Source organism: Oculina patagonica, chromosome 8, assembly GCF_052425735.1.
Source record: "Oculina patagonica isolate OP01 chromosome 8, crgOcupat, whole genome shotgun sequence".
NCBI lineage: Eukaryota > Metazoa > Cnidaria > Anthozoa > Scleractinia > Oculinidae > Oculina > Oculina patagonica.
The window spans coordinates 29,573,848-29,585,936 of NC_135765.1; the positions used below are offsets into that span (position 1 = coordinate 29,573,848).

The 12,089-nt window shown below is 41.0% G+C and overlaps 3 protein-coding genes across 3 annotated transcripts in view; all 3 read left to right on the top strand.

The window, feature by feature from the left end:
• Window positions 1–12,089, top strand: part of LOC144664286 (uncharacterized) — a 133,031-nt gene that overhangs the window by 107,262 nt on the left and 13,680 nt on the right. The gene's annotated exons all lie outside the window — the stretch shown is intronic.
• On the top strand, window positions 1,234–3,693 carry LOC144663292 (uncharacterized). The gene is made up of 3 exons (XM_078524191.1): window positions 1,234–2,257; window positions 2,382–2,459; window positions 3,015–3,693. Exons 1-3 carry the CDS (start codon window positions 1,234–1,236, stop codon window positions 3,029–3,031), a joined length of 1,119 nt encoding a protein of 372 aa, XP_078380317.1. The 3' UTR covers window positions 3,032–3,693.
• The window catches only part of LOC144664011 (uncharacterized), a 98,588-nt gene continuing 97,990 nt past the window's right edge, over window positions 11,492–12,089 (top strand). Inside the window, exons 1-2 of the mRNA XM_078525115.1 lie at window positions 11,492–11,619; window positions 11,756–11,860. The gene's annotated coding sequence lies outside the window, so the exon portion shown is untranslated. The remainder of the gene's footprint in view (window positions 11,620–11,755; window positions 11,861–12,089) is intronic.

The window sequence follows — 12,089 nt, forward strand, 5'->3', positions numbered from 1 at the left end:
AGTGTAGAACACAGCAACAGTGTCGCGGTGACACAGAGACATAGTGGCAAAGTGAGACACAGGTACAGTGAAACAGTGGGATGGTTGGACAGGTGTACAGTGAGGCAATTGCAACAGTCGCACAGTGCAACATTGGCGCACTCGAACGGCGTACAGTGAAACAGTGGCACAGTGAAACAAAGGCTTAGTGTCACAGAGATACAATGGAACCGTGGCACAGTAGTACAGAGGCACAGTGTAACAAAGACACATTTGGGAAGTGGCACAGCAGAGGCAGAGGTACAGTATAACAATGGAACAATAGTATAGTGGCAAAGTGGCATTGTGGTACAGTGAAGTAGAGGCACGGATAAACAGTGGCACAGTGAAGCAGACAAAGTGGAACACAGGTACAGTGGCAAAACGGAACAGTGGTACAGTGGAACAGAGGCACAGTGGAAGACACATAGTGGAACAGTGGAAGCATTGTGGAACCGTGCCACAATGGTGCAGATTTCAGGGCACAGTGGCACAGTCGTGCAGTAGGTAGAAGAACTGTGAAATAGTGGCACAGTGAAAAAAGAGGCACGGTCGCACTTTGGAACAGTGACACAATAGAGGCAGAGGCACGGAGAAACAATAGAATAGTAGTACAGAGGAAGAGTGGTACATTGGAGCTGAGGCAAAGTGGAACAAAGTTACAACGGCACTACGGAACAGGGGCAGTGTAAAACAACGGAGCAGTGGAGCAGTGGCAATGTGTTGCAATGGCACTGTAGAACAGTGGTACAGTTGAACAGACGTACTGTTGTACAGTGGCGCAGTGTGACAGTGCTACAATGATGGCACAGCGCAACAGTGCCGCAGTGGAACAGGGCACAGTCATACAGCAGGACAATTGCAGAGTGGAGGCAGAGAAAGAGTGGAACAAAAGAATAGAAGTGTAGTTAAACAGTGGCACAGTAGCACAGTGAAACGCAGACATAGTAGAACAAAGGAACAGTGGCCGTTCGTGACAGTGGAAGAGTTGAGCAGAAGTACAGCTCCACAATGGTAAGAGGTACAGTGGAAAAGAGGCACAGTGGTGCATTGGTAACAGAGGTACAGGGGAACTGTGATACATGGACACAGTGGAGAAGTGGAACTGCGGAACCGTACATCAGAGGATCAGCTGCACAGTAGAACAGAGGACCATTGGAACTATGCACAGTGGAACAGTGGCTTAGTGGCACGGAGGCAGAATAGCATGGAAGAATGGAGACACAGTGGAGCAGTGGCAAAGTGGAACGGTGGCACAGTGGAACAGTGGAACGGTGGCACAGTGGAACAGTGGCACAGTGGAAACAGTGGCACAGTGGAACAGTGGCACAGTGGTACAGTGGCACAGTGGTACAGTGGCACAGTGGCACAGTGGCACAGTGGCACAGTGGAACAGTGGCACAGTGGCACAGTGGCACAGTGGAACAGTGGAACAGTGGCACAGTGGCACAGTGGCACAGTGGCACAGTGGTACGGTGGCACAGTGGTACAGTGGAACAGTGGCACAGTGGCACAGTGGTACAGTGGCACAGTGGCACAGTGGAACATTGGCACAGTGGTACAGTGGCACAGTGGAACAGTGGCACAGTGGCACAGTGGCACAGTGGTACAGTGGCACAGTGGCACAGTGGTACAGTGGCACAGTGGTACAGTGGCACAGTGGCACAGTGGTACAGTGGTACAGTGGCACAGTGGTACAGTGGTACAGTGGTACAGTGGCACAGTGGCACAGTGGCACAGTGGCACAGTGGTACAGTGGTACAGTGGCACAGTGGAACAGTGGCACAGTGGCACAGTGGAACAGTGGCACAGTGGCACAGTGGAACAGTGGAACAGTGGCACAGTGGCACAGTGGCACAGTGGTACAGTGGCACAGTGGTACAGTGGAACAGTGGCACAGTGGTACAGTGGCACAGTGGTACAGTGGCACAGTGGAACAGTGGCACAGTGGAACAGTGGAACAGTGGCACAGTGGAACAGTGGCACAGTGGCACAGTGGCACAGTGGTACAGTGGCACAGTGGTACAGTGGCACAGTGGAACAGTGGCACAGTGGTACAGTGGCACAGTGGTACAGTGGAACAGTGGCACAGTGGCACAGTGGAACAGTGGCACAGTGGAACAGTGGAACAGTGGAACAGTGGCACAGTGGCACGGTAGAACGATGGCGCAGTGGAACGGTGGCAAAGGGGAAAAGAGGCACAGTGAGCAGTGGAGCCGAGGGCAAACGGGAAGAATAGGTTAGGTAAGATTTCACTTTGACGTTCTAAGTTTGGTTTTATAATAAGCGACTGATTGTCCACCTCCTCATTTTTTGAATAATAAATTTTTACTGATTTTGAACTCCATTTACTTTCCTCATAGTTAACCGAGCACGAGGACCGTACTGGGATTTCCAGTTTACAGACCGAGCGGACATTACTGGAAGATCTGGCTCTGACTGTTAAGTAATAACATAGTGCGTTAGGTTCATGGCAGAGATGATGGCTTTAAGCAACTGAAGAAGTATTTTATCGCAAACGTCTTACTGGTTTAATAGACTACAAACTGCACCCAGGATATACAAAAACTTTCTGAGATATATAGCTCCCAGGATATATCTGAATTTGGGCGAAAACATTTTATTTCACTTTATCTGGATAACTCTGCATTCAATGAACGAAAATGGCTAAATAAGAAAAATGAAAAACAATAAAAACTTTATTATTATAACACGATTAAAATATAGTAGTATAAAAGTCATAGTTCTCCATTGACTGTTATTTATATTTACCGTGTGGGACTCCGATGCAGCGAACCATTTATTAATTTGTTGCTTAAGGGGGCGCAAGGATGTTGCAGTGCGTAGGAGTAAAGATTGTTCGACAGGAAAGCACCACTGTAGGTAGTCATACAAACAACCATTCTTGGTTTCGGTAAAGGCAACGCATAACAAAATTTATAGCAACTTTGCAATCAACTTCCAACCCTTAATTGATTTCTTTTTATTTCTTATAGCTTGTACCTGCCAGTAATCAGACGAATGCAGAGAGCGGGCAAATGACACGACATAGCTCAAGCAGTCCTCCATTGCATAAGACCATGCGCCATCGTGATTCTTGTGCAGACGAAGCACAATTTAACGGCAAGTCGCACCCAATTGCTGCTGTTGTTGCAGAAGTACTGAACAGCTTACAAAGGGATGGAAAATCAATATGACGACGGCCATCCCAAAAGAACTGCCGTGTACCGTTACTGATGAATCCCTTCAAGTGTATAGAATCAACCATCGAGTCTTGGAAAAGTGTTTCAGAAAGGCCTTCCCGAGAACTGACCTTGAAAGATCTTTTTAAGTAAATCTTTCAAAATATCCTTAAAAAGCAGGAGCTTAAAGACATTTACTTTATTAACTTTTTAAATTTTTCGTTTCTTTGCAAAAATCGTTTAAGTTTCGAATTAGTTTTCTTTAGGTTCTTGCCCAGGCAAAAGTTAGCATTTTCGTTTTCCCCGATTTCTTGAAACAGTAATGCCATTTATAGAGAATAGCTTCAACTTTGGTTTTATGTTGTAATTTATACTTAAGTTCGATTTTTTTGCATATTGAATGCTTCTTGGTTTTGGATGGAAGAACTATAAATTAGGAAGATGTCGTGCTACAATGGAACAATTTACGTTTCTGTAGCTATCAAACTAGTATGACATTAAAATACGTTATTTCTTGAGTTCATTGCTTTGATTAATATTTTAATTTGCAAATATCAGTGATTTTCACATTCAAAGTTTCACATATAAATAGCATGACCGAGAAGCACTACGCTTTTGGTTGTTTTTCATTTAATAATTATCCAAAGCACTTACATGGAATATCCAGTTGAAGTAAATTGTTGTAGAATCGAAAAGGAGATTGGTTGAGATGTAAAGATGGAACACGACTGTTTGGTTTATTCCACTAATTTCCGAGAGTCGGGAGGAACGGAAGTTTTGAAAAGGTAGTCCCGTTTTCGTGTTCCATTATACCGTTTTGGATCATTATCTTTTGTACCAGTTCCTGACCAGGCCTTTCGGCTCTAACGGCCATGCCAAATTTCGCGTTTCAACTGAAAAGCTGGGTTCTTTGCAAGATTTTCAAGTAGAATTCATTATTCCCGAACGAAAATTCCCAGCCGACGTACGGAATTTGTTTGTAAATGGTAAATAATCAGTGTAAACACGGAACTTACAAATCACTATCGTTTTCATTGTGATACTTACATTATTACTATACCAACTAAATAAGGGACGACTGATAAAAACATTCAAACACGCGCATATTATCGTCTTGACGTGATCCCTTGTCACTAAGTTAAGTAAATGATCTTTTGATTTCCTGCCATAATGTGATGTTCCTACCACGCCTTATAGGAGTTACGTCACGAACAACACATTTTGAAAAAATTGGCAAGTTTTTTCAAAATTGTCGTTAAACATTTGTCTTGATCCTTATCAGTCGGAACCATTCTCGACTATTGTCGCCTTTTTATTACTCCTTGTTGTTTTTCTATGTTAGGGAAACTATTATTTTTAGGTTTCTTTCAATTAGAGAAATGACTTAATAAACCGTGACGTTGCTCCTTTATGCTATAAATCACTGGCGAGCCCCTATTGAGGCTAATCTCTCTGAAGCGGCCACTTACCATTTCCCCAAGGTGGAACGGACTACCCCACAATGGCTTTATACATCGTGTCCCAGGTAAACAATCTTCTAACGCAAGTACCACGCCAGAGGCTATGATATTTGAGGCTAAAATCCTAGGGAGGGGGGAGGTACTCGGGATTTCAGGTGATGGGAATGATCAAAGGTTTTTTTTTTTTTTTTTGGGGGGGGGGGGGGGTGGGTTGATCAGTTTGAACATTTGGCAAGTATTTTTGTGTCGCTTGATTTAGGTATCTTTTTGGTATTAAAAACAATCTACAGTTTCGTGGTAGTGCCTTTAACAGCATAGTTCTGCGAATAAAGTACAAACAAACATGTCATGTCATTTCCCCTTTCTGGAAATTTAACGGTCTGAAATAAGAAAATTTTTTTTGGCGGGGGGGGGGGGGGGGGGGGGGGTATGCGCTAATTTTCGGCCGAGGGATTTTTGGTTTTGGGGGGGTTTTGTTGGAAGCCCTTAGATTTTTTTCTGTTTCTTTTTTTTGCCCACATTCGATCATCCCCGTCACTTTAAATCCTGAGTACCTTCTAGGGCCTAACATGTTTATTTTCTTGTGCACTCATTTTAAAAAGATAAATATTATCCAACCTCTTAATAATAAGAAATGCGGTCCTACTAACATCAGGGATTTGGAGCTTTTTTATATGCACAGAATTAGGAACTTCACAAAAGCATGCAGTCAGAACTATTTTCAAGCGTGTGTCTCCTTTAAACTCGAGAACCCCTCAAGACAATCGAAATTTTAAAGCATTCTAAATGATTCTTTATTGCAATATGTTCTATAAATAATAAAATTCCGTTTTCATAGTGTATTCTCGATAAATTAAAAATTGATTCCAAATCAGACAACTCCTTGGACACGACATACGCAATGTTACTTGACATAATTCTTCTCCATTGGACGGATGTGCCATCATGAGGGGACGCAGGCGGTGTCAACTGTAAGTACTTCAGAGGAATGCTAGGATATTACCCTAGCATTCCTAACATACCTCACACCAGGTTCCTTCGCTTGAGCCGCGAAAGGTGTCATAATCTGTTTCGCTGTCAAAAACATTATTTAATCTAATAAAGACCAGAAAAAGATGATCATAATACCGTCGACTAATAATGTTGTGATGTTGTGATAACAGCGCGCTGTGATTTCGAGTTTTTAAAATGTTGTCGATGTACCTCGGCAAAATCGGAGAAACAAGGAACAAGTTTTAAAGATGATTATTGAAGAAAGCGTGAAAAAAATTTTTTAAACTAACAACGAAAATGCACAGCACATTTTATAATACCGGGGAGTCTGTTAATAAAATACAGCCGGACTGCTGTATCAGTACATGTTATTCGATTTTCCTGTTCGAGCCTATCAAAAAACTATAGAATTTTCGAACTGACGAGCGCATATTATAGCCGGAAGTAACTTACCAAACTGAATTAGCTGCATAATGAGCGGTCGACAATAATAAAAAGGAATTTTCCTATGTTTTTTTTAAAGGCCAAAGCAGTTTAATTCTTGAACTGCGAGAGTAGCGGCCTTTTGCGTACCTGACTCGTACTGGTAACAGGCCCGTAAAATTACGAAACTGAATCTTAAAGCTGTATCGAAGCAAAGCCTTCAGAAGAAAAACGCATCCAATGGAAAACAATGCTAAATAACGCCGCACTGTTTCCATTTTCAGCATTTTGTACAATGTACAAGTGTTGCGGCAAGCATATGTGTGCAGCCGTCTTCAATAGAAACATGCACATAAAATTATTTTTTGCAGTTGTTCCATGACATGACTGCACCACCTAACAGACAAAAAAAAAGGTTGCCAGCTAATGATTAGTTACTCTTGATTATGTATTCCATTGGGAGAACAGACTTAAAAGTATATATTGTGGCTTGATGATAAGTATCTCCGTGTTGCGGTCTAAACTATATGACCCACCAGTTGAAGGAAAGAACATTAAAACAATTTTAAAGCGTAGAAGTATTAGAATTACAGGTTACATCGGACTGTATGAGGCGCGCCGCCCGCCAGCTCCGATGGAGAAAATATTAAAAGGAGAGTGCAGTATTAGAATTACAGGTTACATCGGACTGTATGAGGCGCGCCGCCCGCCAGCTCCGATGGAGAAAATATTAAAAGGCAGTGCAGTATTAGAATTACAGGTTACATCGGACTGTATGAGGCGTGCCGCCCGCCAGCTCCGATGAAGAAAATATTAAAAGGCAGTGCAGTATTAGAATTACAGGTTACATCGGACTGTATGAGGCGCGCCGCCCGCCAGCTCCGATGGAGAAAATATTTTAAAGTGGTGCAGTATTAGAATTGCAGGTTACATCGGACTGTATGAGGCGCGCCGCCCGCCAGCTCCGATGGAGAAAATATAATTGAGCAGAATTAAAATTGCAGGTTACATCGGACTGTATGAGGCGCGCCGCCCGTCAGCTCCGATGGAGAAAATAGAATTGAGCAGAATTAGAATTGCAGGTTACATCGGACTGTATGAGGCGCGCCGCCCGCCAGCTCCGATGGAGAAAATAGAATTGAGCAGAATTAGAATTGCAGGTTACATCGGACTGTATGAGGCGCGCCGCCCGCCAGCTCCGATGGAGAAAATAGAATTGAGCAGAATTAGAATTGCAGGTTACATCGGACTGTATGAGGCGCGCCGCCTGCCAGCTCCGATGGAGAAAATAAAATTGAGCAGAATTAGAATTGCAGGTTACATCGGACTGTATGAGGCGCGCCGCCCGCCAGCTCCGATGGAGAAAATAGAATTGAGCAGAATTAGAATTGCAGGTTACATTGCTAATACTCTTGTACTGGTCAGTTTTAAAATTAATCTTTACTTCGACGATACGACTGTATATTTTAGAGAACGAATAGAAAACGAATGTAGCGAAACATAATGCATCGCAAATAAAATGAGCCCGTTTTTGTAACAAGAGTCTGACCAAATGTTACAACAAGATGGAATCTTCAATTTACTGACCATGACCTAAAAATAGTAATGTTTAATGGATTGACTTACCTGGCGACCTCCTTATTAATGATCCATGACGTGATATCCCGGGCCATGATTATATTTAAAGCGTTTCTTGTGTATGACTGAAAAACTGAACTACGTGCAACCGAACCATTTGCAATATGTCGTAAGATATTCAGGATTTTGAACGACTTTCTGCGTGGAAGGCGCCAGCGTCACCGCAACTCGCGGCTGCAAACTCACCGTAATTTTCACTTTGTAAATCCACATGAACGATCGATCGACAGAACATAGAAATGATCATCTTGCATAAGGCGAAAACAACTTAAATCTTAAAAGGTCGAAACGTTTACGCGACATCAAAGTATCTAGAAATCATTCTTGCTAGATGAGCTTCTTCTGTCTTTCCCCAATTACCGCCAAAGCAGAATTCGCCGCGAACATTATAATTTATTCTGCCGCCAGAATGGAAATTGATCCATGTAATATAACACAACTGATGAGAAGATAACTCAAATGCTGCTGACAGATTATAACACTTTCGGTAACCGCGAACTAATCCTCTTACGAAATCAGGAACTTACAGTTGACGCCACTTGCGTCCCCTCATGTTGTACTTTACTATTGCAAATAATATGTAAACACTTGACCTAACTTAACAGATTCCACTGAGAACAAACATTTGACCGTGGAGGCCGGTCATTTTTTCTCGCACTAAGTCCTTTATAACATTCTTAAAACTTACAACAGATCTGTAATATATAGAAAAAAAAAAAAACAGTTTGTTCGCAAGAGCAGGCTGCATTATGTACATCTGGCTTGCATCCGACTACCTTAAGGTTACTATTGTTAGCGGCTACTATAGTTAGCGATTTTTTCTGAGCAAGATTTAGCTACTATGACATAGCCCCTCTAAAAAGGGGCTATGCATCTAGGTCAACTTTTTATGTTCCAAAAATTCGAACTAACTATAGCAAATTCAATATAAGATACAACGGACCTATATTATGGAATGAAATTGATGAGAGATTTAAGATTCTATCTCCTTATTCATTTAAAAGAGAATTATCATTGCATTTCATTAATTTCTATTAAGTTTTTCTATTAATAATTTAATTTGGTATTTCTGCCATTTTTCATTTTTTTTCTCTTTTCTTTTTACCATTATCTCTTTGCTGTTGTTGTTGTTGTACATACGTGTTTAAGAATTATTTGTTCTGTAATCTACCACTTTAATTAATTGTGTAAAATTGTAAAATGTAAAATGCCTCTTTTCTGACGTTGTATTTATTTTAAATTAATAAATGGTGGTCACCCAACTAGTTTAGCTTTTTAGTTATTTTGGGTGACCAGCAACTGTATGTATTTTTAATTTATTTATTGTTTAAACATTTCTTTGTAATTTTACAGTTCAAATAAACTTTGTTGTTGTTGTTGTTGTTGTTGCTATGTCACGGTATTTTAGGTAATTTTATTTATTTTCATTATTTAAGAGCTCTAAACAGCAAAAGTCTTTTATTGGCAAAATTACGGCCACATAACGTAACAAACAAAGATGATTTTTGAGCATTGTAAATGACACTTTCAAACAAATTGAGATAAACTTGAATGAAGTCGGGCCGACGTTTTTCAAATTTACCCGAACGCAATCCGTGTTAATCTTCGCGAATTTTGCCCATCCATGCCCCTTTTTGGCCTTTCTGTATTTTTTTTGAGTTCTTCTTCAGTTTAAAGCCGTTATTGTGATATTTCAGTTAATTCTATGACCAGTTGGTCAGTGCCGAAATTGCCTGAAATTGCGTGACATAGCCCCTTTAATTTAGCGATTTTCCGTGAGTTTTAAAAAATGAGGTGATAACGTGTAATCAGTTTTTAATTAAAATTAACGCGTATTGAAATAGACCGAGACAAATTTTAGCAAATACTATGTTAACTATTTTCGCCTATTAAACTTGCTAAAATCGCTAAAATTAGTAGCCGCTAATAATAGTAACCATTTGCCAGGAATTATCGAGACAGGCCAAAACAATCTAGTGATAGGAGGTCTAGGAGAGAACGTGAAACCTATTACGATTTAAATTAGTCTTTTGCATTCGATCGACAACTGAGAAATTTAACCATAGTTTTCGAAACTGAATCAAGTAGAATGTTTCTCTTCGAGAGGTCCTTTGAGGTTTAATTTTGCAATTTTCTAACGCGAGTTGGCTAGTTTCCTCTGACTAGGGTCGTAGCCAAAGGGGGGTCCTGATGTGCCCGTGAACCCCCCCCCCCCCTAGGCTTTTATAGATTGTGCTCCTAAAAGTGGCATATTATGCTACTAGCAGTGCTCAAAATTTTGCCAAATTATGCAAAAATTATGCCAGAATTCCCAAATTATGCTTCTGATTTCCGAAATTATGCTCACAAAATGACGTAGATTCTATACATAGAGGTGCGCAAAAACGACACCAAATTATGATGTTTTTTAAATAAACTGTTGTTGTAAATTTATTTGTGTTTATGGCAGTTTATCACGGCCGTCAGCTGTCCAAATTAGCTGCTCGCATCTCTAAACCGTTTGTAAAATGCCTCCAACGACTTAACAATCACAATTGTATAGCTAAAACACGCATTGCAAGAACAAACTACCTAAATTTCATTTATTTCTGTAGAAAGTACACCATATCTACTACATTTTATGAATTTATGCTCCAAAAAGTGCTAAAAATTGCTAATTATGCCGTGGCAGTGCTCGTTTCACAAATTATGCTTTTTAGCTCCAATTATGCCAAAAATTATGCTAGCACAATCTATAAAAGCCTACCCCCCCCCCCCCCCCCCCTCTTCCCACCTTTGTTGGAAGATTTTCCCGCAAAAACATAAAAATCTTAACATCAAACATGGCATTAATATACTAATTCTTTCTTTACCAGTGTTAGATTCTCAATTTATGCAGCTATTTTGTAGGCTTGTCCCTCCTCCCCCCCCCCCCCTCTTCCCCCCATTTAATTCACACTGCTCAGGGGTTTCGTTTCGCGCTTGCCACCGTGCGGCTGTTGGACGTGTAACGTCCGGTAGTTCATACACGACATAATTATTTTCAGAAGTGTGAAAATTGGTCGATTTTACATTTGTTAATCAAAGACAGAGTTAACCTCACTTGGACTGGCCAAAAACGTTTTATATTAATGGTAATAGTTAAGAAACGCATCTTTCATATCCGGGATAAACCCACCCTCTTTCCAATTGGAGTCTGTTTTGGAATCTACTATACTAAAAACCGGACAACTGCTGTGAGCATTTTTTAATGCCATAAGACCTTCCGAATTAAACAATTACGGACCAGGGAACGCAGGAAATGGCACTTTAGAATGTCCAATTTGAAAAATTTCCAGGGGAGCATACCCCCGGACCCCCCTAGGAGTTTGTGCATCTGCCACTCACGTTTGCACCTTTCCGCTCACGTTCGCCAGTTTAACATTTCAATACTGTTCTTTAAAATGTAACCGAAAACCCTGACACTGACTGTTCATAGCATAGCAAAACACAACGTGGATGCACAGTAAGTGCCCCCCCCCCCCCCCTTTAAAAATCCTAGCTTCGCCGCTGCTGACCACAGGTCAATAACCATATCTGCAGCTTCACACTATACCATGTTAATGAAATTCTTGGATGAATAGATATTTCATCAAAATAAACTATCAAGTGTCATGAGAACATCATCAAAAAAAATATATATATCAGAGTTGCGTTATTTTGGAAAGTTGGCGTGACATTTGTCTAATCTGCTAGCTGTAATTACATCCGTCGCATTCTGATAAGTGCTTTTGATCTCGTGATCCTTTAAAGAGAAATATATCTTCAGACAACACATTTAGTTCTGGGAGCGGCTTTTCAGTAGAGGGCGGAAAGTGTAAAGATTCACGAAGCACTTTAAATGAACAAATCCAACGAGTTACATTCACTTTATACCGAGATCACGGGTAAGGACATTTACTGAGAAACATAAGCTAACATTTACTTCGCGTGACTAGACATATTCTATGACGGCTTACGGCAACAAGATTTTAATCTCTAACGCTAAATGAAGTTAATTTTCGTCTTATTCATGTTGTACAGGGATTCATCGTTTCTCTACGACCACATTTTGTGTTAATGATGTCCAGGAATTGATTCCGAACGAGAGGCGTTAATTTGGTTCAGTGGAAACTTTCTTAGTTCAAGGTAAGCTAGATGCTTAGTTCAATAACAGCCTACTGCATGAAGATTTTTCCTAAACGACGCTATAAATAATACTTGTCTAATTGTTATACAGGAATTAATCGCCTCTTCACAGCCACAGTTTTGTGTTGTTGATGTCTTGGAGTTAAAAGCGAGTTAGACATGGAAGGCCGCTCACGCGTCCAGCCGTCTCTCTCGGGGAGGAACAAAGACCGAACTCGAGGAGGCGGCG

Coding starts and splice junctions, on each gene's coding strand:
- LOC144663292 (XM_078524191.1), top strand. CDS start 1,234: ATGGAGACACAGTGGAGCAGTGGCAAAGTGGAACGGTGGCACAGTGGA. Junction 2,258..2,381: donor AGGGCAAACGGGAAGAATAG/GTTAGGTAAGAT, acceptor CTTTCCTCATAG/TTAACCGAGCACGAGGACCG.